The sequence below is a fragment of the Prionailurus bengalensis genome, chromosome D2, assembly GCF_016509475.1.
Source record: "Prionailurus bengalensis isolate Pbe53 chromosome D2, Fcat_Pben_1.1_paternal_pri, whole genome shotgun sequence".
Lineage (NCBI taxonomy): Eukaryota > Metazoa > Chordata > Mammalia > Carnivora > Felidae > Prionailurus > Prionailurus bengalensis.
In genome coordinates, this window is record NC_057351.1 from 57,289,109 (window position 1) to 57,306,824 (window position 17,716).

Below are 17,716 nucleotides of genomic sequence, written 5' to 3' on the forward strand. Positions count from 1 at the left end.
AGTGGCTGGGTTAAACAATTTAGAGTACAACATCCTCCCTCAGTTTCTATTAACTTGGTGTTCTAAAAGGGCATAGGAAAATCCTAAAAACCAGCAGCTCCACTGCTGGAAAGAGCTAACTTGATTTGGAATGAAGCACGTGCCCCAGGTAAGGCCAACACCTTGGTTACCTACAAGTTTTGATACTGGTAGGGTCAAGAAATTGACCAGCAGACTTGCAAGAAATTTAACAGGGAAATTTTGGGAATAGGACAGTCACAGTGGGCCTTGATAAGCCCACACATACCCTTTGTAGTCTGGAAAGCTGTGTGTGCTCAGTAGACTGGAGAGGGCACTAACTATCCATGTACTGACAGATGAATGTGAAACTTAGCACACTCATAAAGGAGACATAACAAAGCATGTCAAAAAGGAAAAGTCAGTGAGAATTGTAAACTGTTTAAATTTGGAATGTGTTCCCCAAATCACACACATATCCACTGGCAAAGGTTAGAAGTCTTACTGGCTTAAGGTAAGCACAACCTCTAATCAACCATTGTCTCACCATTAAGCTATGATGACTCAGGGGCAATCTTTAGGAAGCTGGCCTAGACAATGATTAAAAAATAGAAAAACAGATATATCAACAGCTATAAAATGCAAAAGAGACAGATGCTACACTATTAGTCCAGGTAAGTTACTAAACAAACAAATAAAAAAGAAACAACAGAAACAACCTCTGAGATGGAGGATTTGGAATCTAGAGTTGTTCCAACATATTATTTAAAATGTATAGTTTTCAACAACAACAAAAATTACAGCATGCAAAGAGATAGGATAGAGGGATCCATAAAGAAGAAGAAAAAAGTAGTCAATGGAAACTGTCTCCTAAGGGAGAAGGACTTCAAAACTACTACCATAAATATGTTCATAGAACTAACAGGAACAATACAAAATTAAAGGAAAGTATGATTGTATCGACTAATTAAATATAAATGAAGAGAGATATTATAAAAATGATCAAATGAAAATCTGGGACCTGAAATAACTCTTCACATACAGAGGAACACAATGAAATTATCAGCTGAATTTTTACCAGAAATAATGGAGGTCAGAAGACTGTAGAATGACATATTCAAAATGCTGAAAGAAAAAAAAATTGGCCAAGAATTCTATATGTAGCAATCTATCCTTCAGAACTGAAAGCAAAATTTACATCTTAAAGATTTTTTTTTAAGTTTATTTATTTTGAAGTGCAGAGCCTGATGGGGTGCTCAAACTCACAAACCACGAGATCATGACCCGAGCAAAAATCAAGAGTCAGATGCCTAACCGACTAAGCCATCAGGTGTCCCAAAATTTAGACCTTAACCAGAAAAACAAAGAACAGAACTTGTGAGAAAATCTGCCTTACAAGAAATAAGAAAGGAAGTCTTTTAGGTTGAAAGGAAATGATACTAGATGGTGACTCAAAACCACACAAAGAAATATAGAACACTAGTAATGGCAATTACATTGAAAATATAAAAGATAGTTGAAAATATCCATTACTCTCCTTTTTTTAAGTTTATTTAATTTTGACAGAGAGAGAGAGAGAGAGAGAGAGAGTCCATGGGGCTCAAATCCATGGACTGGGAGATCGTGACCTGAGCCAAAGTCAGACACTTAACCAACTGAGCCATCCAGGCACCCCTCCATTACTCTTTTTTAATGAATTTGAATAATAGTTGCATAAAAACAAAAATTATAAAACTGTGTTGTTGGGCTTATGACATAAAATGTAATGTTTATAATAATAATGGCTACAAAACAGAGAGAAATGGAGCTCTATTGGAGTAAATTTTCTATAGTTAAGTGGAATTAAGTTAGAATTACTCTAAAATAGATTGTAATGAATTCAGATATATTACAATAAGGAATTACTAGGAAAATAAGTAAAACAAAATAAAAACAAAGAAATTAAAGTGGTACATTATACAATATCTCTTCTGCATAAAAAGGCAGTACAGGATGGCACAAAAACAGACACTCAGATCAATGGAACAGAATAGAGAACCCAGAAATGGACCCACAAACATATGGCCAACTAATCTTTGACAAAGCAGGAAGGAATAATCAGTGGAATGGAATAAAGACAGTCTCTTCAGCAAATGGTGCTGGGAAAACTGAACAGTGACAAGCAGAAAAATGAATCTGTATCACTTTCTTACACCATACCCAAAAATAAACTCAAAATGGATGAAAGACCTAAATGTAAGAAGGAAACCATCAAAATCCTCGAGGAGAAAGCAGGCAAAAACCTCTTTGACCCTGGCCGCAGCAACTTTTTATTCAACACATCTCCTGAGGCAAGGGAAACAAAAGCAAAAATGAACTACTGGGACCTCATCAAAATTAAAAGCTTCTGCACAGTGAAGGAAACAATCAGGAAAACTAAAAGGCAGCCGACGGAATGGGAAAAGATATTTGCAAATGACATATCAGATAAAGGGTCAGTATCCAAAATCTATAAAGAACTTATCAAACTCAACACCTAAAAAACAAATAATCCAGTGGAAGAAATGGGCAAAAGACATGAATAGGCACTTCTCCAAAGAAGACATCCAGATGGCCAACTGACACATGAAAAAATGCTCAACATCACTCATCATCAGGGAAATACAAATCAAAACCACAATGAGATACCACCTCACACCTGTAAGAATGGCTAACATTAACAACTCAGGCAACAACAGATGTTGGCGAGGATGCAGAGAAAGAGGATCTCTTCTGCACTGCTGGTGGGAATGCAAACTGGTGCAGCCATTCTGGAAAACAGTATGGAGGTTCCTCAAAAAGTTAAAAGTAGAACTACCCTATGACCCATCAGTTGCACTACTAGGTATTTATTCAAGGGATACAGGTATGCTTTTTTGAAGGGAAACATGCACCCCAATGTTGATAGCAACACTATCAACAATAGCCACAGTATGGAAAGAGCCCAAATGTCCATCAATGGATGAATGGATAAAGAATATGTGGCATATATACACAATGGAGTATCACTCGGCAATCAAAAAGAATGAAATCTTGCCATTTGCAACTATGTGGATGGAACTAGAGGGTATTATGCTGAGCAAAATTAGTCAGAGAAAGACAAACATCATATGACTTCACTCATATGAGGACTTTAAGATACAAAACAGGAAAATAAGGGAAGGGAAGCAAAAACAGGGAGGGCGACAAAACAGACTCTTAAATATGGAGAACAAACAGAGGACTACTGGAGGGGTTGTGGGAGGGGGGTATGCTAAATGGTTAAGGTCATTAAGGAATCTTACTCCTGAAATCATTGTTGCACTATATGCTAAATTGGATGTAAATTAAAAATAATAAATTAAATAAAATGGTAAAAAATAAAGGCAGTACAGGATAAACAGAGGAACAAAAAATGAAATAAATGGAAAACAGCAAGATGGCAGATATAAATTCAACAATATTAACAATTACATTAAATGTAAATGGATTGAATACTCCAATTAAAAGCAGAAATTGTCAGGATGAATAAGAAAACTAAGATCCAACTAAACAGACATACTTTAAAGTAAAAGATACAAATAGGTTGAAAGTAAAAGGATGAAAAAAGATATACCATGCAAACAGTAACCATAAGAGAGCTGGAATGACAATACTAATATCAGACAAAATAGACTTTAAGACAACAGTGTTACTAGACATAATGTGGGGCATTTTATAATGATAAAAGTGTTAATTTGTCAGGAAGATATAACAATTATAAACATATAAATACCAAAAACAGAACACCAAAATATATGAAACAAAATTAAATAGAAAAATAGAAAATCCAACAATAATAGGAGACTTCAATATGGTATTCTTAGTTATCAGTAGAACAACTAGGCAGAAAATTAGCATTGATATAGGAAACTTAAATAACACTATCAGCCAACTTGACCTTATTGATATCCTTAGAACACTCCACTCAACAGTAGGATACCCATTCTTTTTTTAGTGTATATAGAACATCCTTCATGATAGACCATATGGTAAGCCATCAAACAAGTCTCATATATTTAAAAGGATTAAATCATATAATGTATGTGCCCTTCTCACAACAGAATTAAACTAGAATTCAACAACAGAAAGAAATTTGAGACATCTATAAATATTTGGAAGTTAAATAATCCATGAGTCAAAGAAGAAAGTGGAATTAGAAAATATTTTTAATGAAATGAAAATAAAAATATAGTATGTAAAAGCACATGGGATGACACCAAATGCACAATCCATGAAAGAAGTAATTGATTAATTAGACTTGATTAAAATTAAAAGTATTTGCTCTGCAAAAGACAATTTTATGAGAATGAGAAGACAAGCCACAAATTGGGAGAAAATACTTGCAAAAGACACATCTGATAAAGGACTGTTATCTAAAATATACAAAGAACTCTTAAAAATTAGCAAAAAAGAAACAAATGACCCAATTTAAAAATGGGACATAGACTTCAACAGACACCTCACCAAAGGAGATATACAAATGGCAAATAAAAAACGTGAAAAGATAAAAACAATATGAAAAGATGCTCCACATATGTCATCAGGGAAATGCAAATTAAAACAACAATTCAATACAACTCTATACTATTAGAATGACCAAAAATTGTTAACACTGACAGCACCAAGAACTATGTCGAATGTGAAGCAACAGGAATGCTCAGTCATTGCTGGCAGAAATGACAATTGATATGGTCATTTTGGAAGAGTTTGGTGGTTTCTTATAAAACAAAACATACTCTTACTATATGATGCAGCAATTGTGCTCCCTGTTATTTGCCCAAAAGAGCTGAAAATTTATGTTTTTACTTTTGGCTATGCATGGATTTATGGCAGCTGTATTCATGCTGTATTCATGCCACAACTTGGAGGCACTGAAGATTTTCTTCCATAGGTGAATGGATACATAAAATGTGGTACCTCTACACAATGGAATATTATTTAGTACTAAACAGAAATGAGGTAGCAAGCCATGGAAGAATCTTAAATGCATAACATTAAGTGAAATAAGCCAACCTGAAAAGGCCACATAGTGTATAATTCCAACTATATGACATTCTAGGAGAAACAAAATTAGGGAGAGAGTAAAAAGATCAGTGGTTGACAAAGGTTGAGGACAGGAGGAAGGGATATATAGATGGACCATAGAGGATTTTTAGGGCAGTAAAAATATTTTGTATGACACAATAGTGCTGGATATGTCATTGAACATTTGCCCAAATCCATAGTATGTTCATACTAAAGTAAACCATAATGTAAACTATAGACTCAGGATGATTATGATGTATCACTGTAGGTTCACCAATTGTAAAAAGTGAACCACTCTGGTGGGGGATGTTGATAGTGGGGTAGGCTATGCATATGTGGAAGCAGGGAATATAAGGGAAATCTCTACTTTCTTTTCAATTTTGCTGTGAACCTAAAGCTGCTCTAAAAAAAAGGTGTTTTAAAAAAAAATAGAGAGCCACAATGAGATATTAGGGATGCACAGACAGAGAGAAAGCCATATGAGAACACAGAAGTTACCCATCTGCAAACAAAGAAGAGAAGCCTCAAAAGAAACCAGGTCTGCTGATACCTAGATTCTGGACTTTGGGCTTCCAGAACAGTAAGAAAATAAATTCCTGTTGTTTAGGAGATAAAAAGACTCCTATATTAGAAAAAAAGAAATATCTCAAATTAGTAATCTAAGCTTCTATCTTAAGAAAGCAGGAAGAGACAACTAAACCCAAAACAAGAAGAAGGACTGAAATAATAAAAATTAGAGTGGAAATCAATGACATAAAAAAATAGAGAAAATCAATAAAAGCAAAGGTTGGTTTTTTGAAAAGATCAACAAAACTGACATACCTTTAGTTGGACTAATCAAGAAAAAAGAGAGAAGTCACAGAGTATCAAAATTAGGAATGAATGGGGCGCCTGGGTGGCGCAGTCGGTTAAGCGTCCGACTTCAGCCAGGTCACGATCTCGCGGTCTGTGAGTTCGAGCCCCGCTTCAGGCTCTGGGCTGATGGCTCAGAGCCTGGAGCCTGTTTCCGATTCTGTGTCTCCCCCTCTCTCTGCCCCTCCCCCGTTCATGCTCTGTCTCTCTCTGTCCCAAAAATAAATAAATGTTGGAAAAAAAAAAAAAACCAAAATTAGGAATGAAAGAAGGGACACCACTAAGGACCTCACAGTAATTAAAAGGATAAGGGACTACTATGAACAACTTTATGCCATTAAATGACTTAGATAAAATAAAAAACTTCTGATAAAGATGCAAATTACTAAAACCAATTCAAAAAGAAATAGAAAATATGAATAGGTCTATAACAACAAAAGACACTGGATTAGTCATTATAAATATTTCCACAAAGAAAACTCAGATGGATTAATTGGTAAATTCTATCAAATATTTGAAGAAAAAATAATACCAATCCTTCACAAACTCTTCCAGAATATGGAGGAAGAGGGAACACTTCTCAGCTCATTTTATGAGGCCATTATTCTCCTGATACCAAAATCAAACAAAGACATCACAAGAAAAGAAAATTACAGATGAATATCCCTCATAAATATAGACCAAGAAATCCCCAACAAAAGAGTTACAAAGTGAACCCAGCAATATATAAGAAGTATTATAATACCGTGGATAAATAGGATATACATCAGGAATGCAAGATTGATTTAATATCAAAAACCCAACTAAAGAAGGGGTGCCTGGGTGGCTCAGTCAGTTAAGCGTCTAACCAGCTCAGGTCATGATCTAGCAGTTTGTGGGTTCAAGCCCCATATCAGGCTCTGTGCTGACAGCTCAAAGCCTGGAGCCTGCTTTGGATTCTGTGTCTCCCTCTCTCCCTGCCTCTATCCCACTAGTGTGCACTCTCTCTCCCTCTCTCTCTCTCTCCCTCAAAAAAAAAAAAAATATATATATATATGTATATATTAAAAAAAACTTAAAAAACCCAACTAATGTAAAATATCATATTAATAAAGACCAAAAACACATTATCATCTCCATAGGTGCAAAAAAAAGAGGCATTTGACAAAATCCAACACTCATTCCTGATAAATATTATCAACAACTATGAGTAGAAAGGGAATTCTACAATCTTATAAATAGTATGCTGAAATACTGAAAGCTTAATGGCAAAACATCATGCTTAATGCTGAAATATTTAACGTTTTACCCCTAAGACTGTGAACAAGCAGGAATGTGTACTCTTGCCACTTACATTCAACATTTGTATTAGAGGTTCTAGCCAGTACAGTCAGCTAAGTAAAGAAATAAAAAGCATCGCAATTGTATAGAAAGAAGTAAAACTGTCTGTATTCTGAGACAACATATGCTGCACGTAGAAAATCCTAAATGACTCACACATGTGGGGGAAAAAATACAAGACCTAAGAAATAAATTCAGCAAAGCTGGAGGATAAAAGATCAATATATAAAATCAATCATATTTCTAAATACTAGCCATGTACAATACATAAATGAAATTAAGAAAATAATTCCATTCACAATTGCATGGGAAAAAAATAAAATACCTAAGATTAAATCTAACAAAAAGAGTGCAAAACTTGAACACTAAGAACTACAAAACATTACTGTAATTAAAAATTGAATAAATGGGGAGATAATTTATGTTCATGGACAGGAAGACTCAGTATTGTTAAGATGGCAATTCTCCCCCAAATGATCTATAGATTCATTGTTATTTCTATTAAAATTCCAGCAGGCTTTATTGAGAAAATTAGAAAACTGATCCTAAAACTCGTGTGGAAATGCAAACACCTAGGATGGCCAAAACAATTTTTTTTTTAACGTTTTTTATTTATTTTTGAGACAGAGAGAGAGACAGAGCATGAACGGGGGAGGGGCAGAGAGAGAGGGAGACACAGAATCGGAAGCAGGCTCCAGGCTCTGAGCCATCAGCCCAGAGCCCGACGCGGGGCTCGAACTCCCGGACCGCGAGATTGTGACCTGGCTGAAGTCGGACGCTTAACCGACTGCGCCACCCAGGCGCCCCACCAAAACAATTTTTAAAAAAGAACAAAGTTGGATGATTTATACTTCCCAATTTCAAAACTCATTACAACGCTATTGTAATCAAGACAATGTAGTCCTAGTATAGGGACAGACATACTTATCAGTGGAACAGAATTAGGAGTCCAGAAATCCATTTTTGGTTGATTTTTGGCAACAGTGTTATGAGAATTCAATAGGGAAAGGATAATCTTTTAAATAATGCTGGACAACTTGATAATTCACATGCAAAAAGATGAATTTAGACTCTAACTTCATGCTATACTCAAAAATTAATTTGTTATTTTAACTTGTAGCTCAAATGTAAGAGCAAAAACTATAAAACTTTTAGAAGAAAACAAACAAAAAAACACTTTGTGATTTTGAGTTAAGCAAAGAAATGATACCAAAAGTATGACCCATAAAATTAAAAATTGATAAATTGAACTTTATCAAAATTCAAAACTTCTACACTTCAAAGGATGCCATAAAGAAAATGCAAAGATAAGCTATAGACTGGGGAAAATATTTGCAAATCATATATTTGACAAAGAACTCATATCCAGAATATATTTAAAACTTTTACAACTCAATAATAAGGTAACTCAGTTAAAAGGGCAAAAGATTTGCGTAGACATTTCACCAAAGAAGATGTAAGACTAGCTGATAAGCACATAAAAAGCCATTCAATATCATTTGTCATTAGGGAAGTGCTAATTACGGCCATATTAAGATACTACTTCAAGGGGCGCCTGGGGGGCGCAGTCGGTTAAGCGTCCGACTTCAGCCAGGTCACGATCTCGGGGTCTGTGAGTTCGAGCCCCGCTTCAGGCTCTGGGCTGATGGCTCAGAGCCTGGAGCCTGTTTCCGATTCTGTGTCTCCCCCTCTCTCTGCCCCTCCCCCGTTCATGCTCTGTCTCTCTCTGTCCCCAAAAATAAATAAACGTTTAAAAAAAAAAATAAAAAAAAGATACTACTTCAAACTCACTAGAAAGGTTATAATCAGAGACAGACATTAACAAGTGTTTCCAAAGATGTACAAAACCTGGCACCCTTATACATTGTTAGAGAAGAAAAATAATTTGGCAGTTGTTAAAAAACATAAATAAACAAATTTACCATATGATTAGTAACTCTATTCCCCTCCCAGGTATCTTCCTAAGATAAATTAAAACATATATCCACACAAAGGCTTGTATGTGAATGTTTATAGCAGCATTATTTATCAAAGCCCCAAAGTAGAAACAATCCAGATGTCCATCATCTGGTAAATGGAAAAGCAAAATGTGATATATAGTCACACACTGGAATACTATTCAGCAATAAAAAGGAATGAACTACTTTTACATGCTACAGCATGGATAAATTTGAAAAACATGCTATGTGCAAGAAGTCAGATGCAAAAGACTATTATATGATCCAGTTATATGAAATGTCCATAAATGACAAATCTATAGATGAGAAACAGATTAGAGTTTTCTGAGACTGGGCATGGTTACAGGAATTGATGGCAAATGGGCATGAGGGATCTTTTTGGAGTGATGGAAATTTCTAAAATTGGTTTCAGAGATGGTTGTAGGAGTATATACACTTGTTAATTGAATTGCAAATTGAAGAGGAAGGAAGGGGGAGAAGGAGAGTGAGAGTGGGGGAAGGAGAAAGGGTAGGAGGAGACAGGAGGGACTGAACAGAGGGGTGCATTAATTAATTGTTATAAAAACAATAGGGTCAAGTTGAGCATTTCAGTTTGAATTGCTATAGGACAAAAATATTGTGTGAGAGAAGATAATGATGAACTGTTTTCAAATCCTTTTTATTATCTATCTCCTCTACTAGAATGTAGGCAGGGATATTTATCTGGTATTTACTATTATATCTCTCAAAACTAGTATAGTGTAGTATAATATGCCTTTGGCACATACTAGGCAGTCAATAACTATTTGTTGAAGGAAAGTTGAAGGAAGTGAAGAAAGCCAAGAAGTTTTAATACCACTAAAGAAAAATAACCAGAGGGTAGTAAAAAGTACCTCCCTTTCTGTTAGAAGTCCCAAGTTCCTGACATAGATTTAGTACTTCCTGCTGTCTTTAGCAATTCTCTTTACCTTTTTCAACATATTTCCTCACCTGCATGATATGTCCTTTATTAGGCACTTCATTTAGGACTTTAAGGTCCAAATAGAAGAGTATTTGGATATGCTATGTAAACTAAATACTATCAACTATAAGATGACAATATTGCTGATAATTACAAATGTAAACTCCCTAAGGAAGTAACTCTAAGGCTTTTGTCACTAACCGGTGGCAGAAAATATGCATCATATGCCCTTTAAAATAAAAAAGACTAACAGTATTTTTCCCTTGTTTTTGGTAACAGCAATGTTGAGATATAATTTATACCTATACAATCATCACATTAATGTATATAACTCAATGGTTTTAAGTATGCTTACACAGCTGTGTAATCATCACAATAAATTTTAGAACATTTTTATCATCTCACTCCCCTAGCCCTTGGCAACCACTAATCTACTTTCTGTTTCTTTACATTTATCTATTTTGGGCATTTTATATAAATATGTGACTGGGTTTTTTCATTTAGCATAATCTTTTCAAGGTTCATCTATGTTGTAGTGGGTGTCAGTACTTCATTCCTTTTTAATGGCTAGATAATACTCCATCATATGGCTATACCAGATTTTATTTACCCATTCATCAGTTGATAGACATTTGGGTTGTTTCCACTTTTTGGCTATTATGAATAATGCCACTATAAATACTTGTGTATAAGTTTTTCTGTGGGCTTATGTTTTCATTTCTCTTAAATATATACTCAGGAGTAGAACTGCTAGGTCATATAGCAACACCACGTTTAACTTTTTGAGGAATTGCCAGACTGTTTTCCAAAGTGGTTATACCATTTTACATCCCCACTAGCAGTATATGAGGGTTCCAATTTCTCCACATTCTTGCCAATAGTTGTTACTATAATCTTTTTTTTTAATTATTATTATTGGCATCCTAGTGGGTGTGAAGTACTCTATCATTGTGGTTTTGATTTGGTTTTCCCTGATGGCTAATGTGGTTGAGTATCTTTTCATGTGTTTTTCAGACTTTTATACTTTTTCTTTGGAGAGATGTCTATTCAGATCCTTTGGCCAATAGTATTCTTTTACCAGATTCTTGTGTTGCCCTTAATATGAAGTGAAACATCCCAAGTGTTTTCTGGGCCAGTATGCTAGAGATGGTCTAACTGAGGCTATGTCCTGGGCCAACTTATTTTTTATCTTGTCAATTCAGAGGAAATGACATCTTTACTTACCATTACCCAGTTCCCAAGATATGTTGTACTTTTTGCTGGCACTGTACTTCAACAGACTCAGGGCACTAGAACTGTTCCAGGAGTTATTTGGATTACGACGCAGTGCATTTAGAGCAAATATCAGGTGGAGTCCAGAACAATCAGCAAAGTTATAAAGTTTGTCTAGAGACCTGGCTGGGAAGAAGCAGAATAAGGCTTGTAACTTTAAAATCAACATTCCAACAAAAGGAAATTATTAGCTACTACAAAAGGCTTTCTATGAGCTTCCTGCTAAGTAATTCCTGCTAGGAATTATGCAGAGAGGCTTCAGAAGGATTATATTACCTTTTGGTTCAGAGTACATTTTGAAGTGATTTAGAAAGCAGCACACACAATTCTAGACACAGGTTGCAAATTAGCAACCAAGTCTAGTCCACAGTATGTTATTGTTAACAACAACAAAAAATAGAATTGCTAACATTTAAAAATGGGATGGTATTACAAAGTAGCTAGATTTCTAGCTTCTCTTGAAAAATCAGAGGATCTGACACTGCTGGGTCTGTATTCCTTTATGAAATGATAGGAATGGTGTTGGGAGGCAAGGCCAGGAAAGATGACTGGCTGGTAAGTCTGGGAAAATTGCTCAGCCTAGCAGCACTTCAAAAAAAATCCACTCAATTCCATATTTCTAATATTTCTGAGAATGGAAACACCATTAGGGTAAATATATTCATTGTTGGTTTGATCCCTGATACCATCAGTTCTACTCACATGTCCCATACCCACCCCATTCCTTCATATCTATTGCCACTATTTTGGTTCTTGCTCTCAGTTTCACTTGTATGAATTATCACAACAATATCTGTATTTACCTATCTACTTTCAGATTCATCCTTCTTCCAATTTCTTTCATCAGTTTCACTCACCCTTCAAACCTTAGTGGATTTTTTTTTAGGGGCTCCTGGGTAGCTCAGTCAGTTAAACACCCAACTCTTGATTTTGTCCGGGTCATGATCTCATGGTTCATGGGATCAAGCCCTGCACTGAGCTCTGTGTTGACAGTGTGGAGTCTGCTTGGGATCCTCTCTCTCTCTGCCCTTCCCATGCTCTCTATCTCAAAATAAATAAACTTAAAAAAAAACCAAAAACCTTAGTTGATTTTTAAGACTTTCTTCTTCTTTACTTCAAGGACTCTATGACTCAACCATAATTTTCTCCCCGCTTCAAGCCTGTCTACTGTTATCAATGAATTCTTTGTTGGTGTTAGCCAGTTCTGTTTATCACAGAATCCCCTGCTGCATTAGGCTTTGCTCTAATTATTCTCATTTAGCATACCTTTTTTCCTCTTCCTAACATACCCAGATCCTACTTGTCCTTTTAGACAGTGTTTTGCAAGGTATGGATGATATGACTTTAAGTGATAAACAGATTGAAAAAAAATTAGGTTAATAATTATGTACAAGGATTCGCCTTACTCTATCTAGTATTCACTATCCCAGTCCCTAGAGCAGAGTTTCTCAAATGGGGTTCTGTGGAACACTAGAGGGTTCTACAAAAGATGATGCAGAGTGACCAAAGTGCCCCATTAGCAATTGTTATAAGACCTTAAGTCTTGTAAAGCAGAACCATGATCATTTGGTTGAGTCCATTATCAGTTTTTTAAGTGGGGAAGGGGGAGCGGGTTGTCATTTTTATTTTCTTACATATATGGGAAAGTAGTTTTTAAGAAGCACCAAGAACAAGGACAGAAACTGTCTCATTTTAGTTAAAAATAAAATCCATGGGAATTTATCTCATATTTAACCCAGAGTCTAGTAGTTTGCAACAACAAAAAGCATAGGTTCACATTAAAGAAATAATTATTTCTTTAATATACTTAATTTAATAAACAATTATTTCTTAATAATAAATTAAATTATTTCTTTTTAGCTCCAAAACAGCAGTTAAAATTAAAATGCATTTATAAGCCTATTAAAGTGATCATGAGGGGCGCCTGGGTGGCTTAGTCAGTTAAGCGTCCAACTTCAGCTCAGGTCATGGTCTCCCACTTCGTGAGTTCAAGCCCCATATCAGGCTCTATGCTGACAGCTTAGAGCCTGGAGCCTGCTTCAGATTCTGTGTCTCCCTCTCTGTTCTTCCCCTGCTTATGCTCTGTCACTCTCAAAAATAAACATTTAAAAAAATTTTTAAGTGATCATGAAACCAACAGATGTGTTTACTAATTTTACAATTATCTTATGTGACCGTAACTATGCCACTCATTAAGAAAATGGCTTCTTTCAAAGTCTTCTATAAAATTGTGTCTTAGGCTGTAATGTTATTCATATTGCTTTGACATATAGTTTTATTAACTTTACTATTCAACATTGCTAATTTATTTTCATATTAAGAACATTAATTAAATTCATAAACTTTATTTAAGTAAGCCTAACAAGTCTACCTTTAGTAAAATTTTATCCCATTTTGGCTTAATCCAGTTATTTAACAAAAACATATTACGTTTGCCTTATAAATTTGCAAATTCATGACAAGGAAAGAAAGGGATAGGATAATTTCAGGAAAGAAAGTTAACTATTTGTTTTTCCTTTTTCTCTTCAAGAAAGGTTTTCTAAAAAGTAATTTTTAGTACAAATCTATCCTTATACTTACCATGTACCACATACCATATTGAATAGCATACTCAATAGTAGGATAGAAATTTGTGGTAAGACTTCCAGCCCTACTTGTCTAAGGTAAAAAAAAAAATCAAGTAGAAATTTTAAAAAAGAAAAACTGAAGTATCTTCTATCTATACCACTGACCTACATTGGAGTTGGTATCCTTTTTGGGGAAGGGAAACCTACAAAAGAATAGGCTAAGAAGTTGGCTAAACAGATTCTCAGGAAAATACCGCTATCTATTTAAATGAGCATTGGCAATTATTATTGGATAATAATTTCTACAACTAAATGATCTCACTGACATACAATGAGATTTAGATATTTTTATCCAAAGGAACCCTAAAACTTGAGAATTTATTCAAGTGTTCCTCTGGTATAAAAAGTTTGAGAAAGCACTTCTAGAATTAAAGAATGCATACAAAAACAAGTCATCTGAACACCAAAATATTCACTGTTGAACTGATAATTGACTTAAACATTCTTCCCACTTGGCAAAATCCTATCTAATCAAATCAGTGTTTTTAATTTCTCCAATATAATGCAAAGCCATTATAAATCTAGTGGAGAACCAAGTTTCAAGTCTGAGAGAAGAGGCAGGATTTCATGAAATCATACTGGTCAAATCACATGCAAATCCATCAACAAATAAGGTTTCAGAAGAATTAGGTCAGTGAACTGAACAAGAGAAAATTCACAAGGATAACACAATAGACTGCTCAAAAATAATTTGAATATTAAAAGATGGAGAGGTCTATTTTGGAGTCTTTTTAATATTTATTCTCATGTCAGAAAAAATTTATTTTCTCAGAAAAATACTCAATATTTAATTAAATAATGTTCTGTTCATTGAAACTGTTCATAGTTACAATAACAGCTTACAATTTATTACATTTATTTTCATAATTTTTACTGTCATTTATAAATCAAACTTTTGCATCAAAATTGAATGTGAATGACTAATATTCTTTTTAGGTAACTTGATTTCCTTTAAGCAGCCTTTTTCTGGAATTAATTACCTTTACATAATGAGGATTTCCTATGTTGTTTTCATGTATATTAGAAAAACAAATATATATCAAACACAAAAGCACATCCAACCTATGATTTCATTGATCTGATGGTTTAAGACAGGGCAAAGGTATTTACCCAAAAGAAGATGTGAATATAGAAAAAGTGTGGAGAAATAAAAATATAGATGGTTTGTTAATATGGCAAAAATTGAGAATTAGAGTGCCAGAAGTTTGGGAAATATTTCCTTAAGGATAAGTTTGAGTCCCACCTCCTCATGAAGCCATTCCTGAACACATCAATTTCCCTATACTGACCTTGACCTTCTCTAAACAGGTGCTACACAATTTGTTAGCCATCTGAGTACCTTGTGACATCTATGGCATTATCTTACCTTAGGATTTACCGCTTGATTTAGTCACTTTTCCAGAGTGAATGGCTTATTTTCCCAGATAACCTGTTAAATTCCTTAAGTATAGTTCTGTATCTCATTGTATCCTTCATAGCATCTATCTGAGAGCAATTTTCTGCCTTAAAATCATGCTGAAGTATTCTTACAAGCCAAATCTGTCTGTTGCATGTAAGTGCATATACATGGTCTAGTAAGAAATTTAAAGGACCAGGGGCACCTATTTGGCTCAGTTAAGCATCTGACTCTTGATATTGGCTCAGGCCATGATCTTATGGTTTGTGAGTTCGAGGCCCACGTCTAGCTCTGCCCCAACACTGTGGAGCCTGCTTGGGATTCTCTCTCTCTCTCTCTCTCTCTCTCTCTCTCTCTGCACCACTCCCCCAGTCATGTTCATTCTCTCTCAAAAATTAATTAATTAATTAATTTTTAAAAAGTAAAAAGAAATTGAAAGGACCCAAAGAAAGATCTAATAATTATTATTGTTAGCTCAGGATATGTACTCTAGAGTTTATTAGAAGATTACATATATTTTAAAAAAGAATATTACATATATTTGAATACAGAGCATTTAGTAGATGCTCAGCCAATGTAATCTTCCTTGGAATATCTGGTGTCAGGTTCCATCCAAGCAGATGCTTAAGTATGACTTTCTACTCTCTCCACCAGAGGGTGCCAATGCCTCTATGCCTTCTAGCCAGGCTCCCTGGCATCTCATATAAATAGAATTCTAAGCAGCCTTGTCTGGCAGGCAACTGAAAATAAGGAGCTGGGGCTTGGGTTGAAAAGGAGAATAGGCTTGGGAGTCATCTATATGGTGCTGATGGTTGATGCTGTGAAAGTTCTTGAGGCTTCTAAAGAACAAAAAGGCTGAGGATGAAACCTTAAGAAATGTCTGCATATAAAGATCAGGAAAAAGGGCAGAGAAGTAGAACACAGAAATGTCATCTTAAGGAACCCCAAAGAAGATATTTTCAAGGAGATGTTAGTTAGTGACAGTACATAATGACGAGAAATTAAGAAGAAAACAAACTCAGACAAAAAGTCATTACAGTTAAACAGTGAGGTTAGAAACTAGATTTAGGTTGGGGTGTAAACTTAAAGAATGAGTGGTAAAGAACAAGGAACAATCCTGGTACATTCAACTTATTTGTTGAGGTTCTGTGGCAATAATAGAGAGGAAGAAAACCAAAAAAGTTACTAGAGAAGCACCAAAGTTAAATGTAGGGAAAAAAACCCAAGATTCAAGATCTCATTTTATCAAAAAGCCATTTCTTCAATAAGGCTAATCACGGCTTTATATTATAAACAGATAAGATCAATGAATTCATACTAAGATATGAATGATGGTCCTTTTCCTTAGTTTCCTCAGGACTTGGTATTTTAAAAACCAAGTAGACAGAAGACAATCCAACAGACAAAAAAAATAAGATTTTCATTAATCTAAGCAGCTGGAGGCTGAAGTTTCTAGTAGGATTTACTCATCTGTTCAATAAATATTGACTGAGCACCTACTTTAGGCACCTACTTGAAGGTTATAGTAATGAACCAAACAGAAAACATGGGTCTGAGCCCCATGGAGTTTATGTTTAGTGTGGTTGCCATGGGGTTCAATGGGGTAGGTAAAGCAGGGTAGGGGATTGTAGAACCAATGGAGGTGGTGTGTGTGTGTGTGTGTGTGTGTGTGTGTGTATATATATATATAAGATATATATATAATATATAAATAGTAAATATAAAATACATAAATATATATTTATGTATTTTATATAAATAGTAAATATAAAATACATAAATATATAATATATATTTTTTGGAGGTGGTATATTTTAAATAAGCCTCACTGATAAGGGAACATTTAAGCAAAGGCCATATGGAAGTAAGAGAGTAAGTCAAGTGAACATACAGGCAAAAGGTCCAAGACAGGTATGAGACTGATGAATGTGAAGAACAGCAAAGAGCCCAGTGTGGTTTCCCCAGAAAGAATGGCAGTAGGCCAGATTATGCAGGGTCTTAAAGGCCACTGTAAATAAAGACTTTGTCTTTTACCCTGAATGACAAGAAAACAATGATGGGTTGTGTTTTTTGGGTTTTTTGGTGTTTTGGTTTGGTTTGGTTTGGTTTTTTTGAAGAGAGAGAGAGAGAGCTGGGGAGGGGCAGAGGGAGAAAGAATCTTAAGCAGGCTCCACCCCAGCGCAGAGCCTTACAAGGGGCTCTATCTCACCATCCTGAGATCACGACCTGAGCTGAACTCAAATGTCAGAGGCTTAACTGACTGAGACACCCAGGTGCCCCTGATGGTTTT

General features: G+C 35.1%; 1 protein-coding gene across 1 annotated transcript in view; it reads right to left on the bottom strand.

Moving 5' to 3' along the window:
• Positions 1 to 17,716, bottom strand: part of HPSE2 (heparanase 2 (inactive)) — a 663,935-nt gene that overhangs the window by 238,151 nt on the left and 408,068 nt on the right. The window contains exon 4 of the mRNA XM_043597217.1: positions 11,356 to 11,529. Coding sequence (XP_043453152.1) covers positions 11,356 to 11,529 — 174 coding nt within the window. The remainder of the gene's footprint in view (positions 1 to 11,355; positions 11,530 to 17,716) is intronic.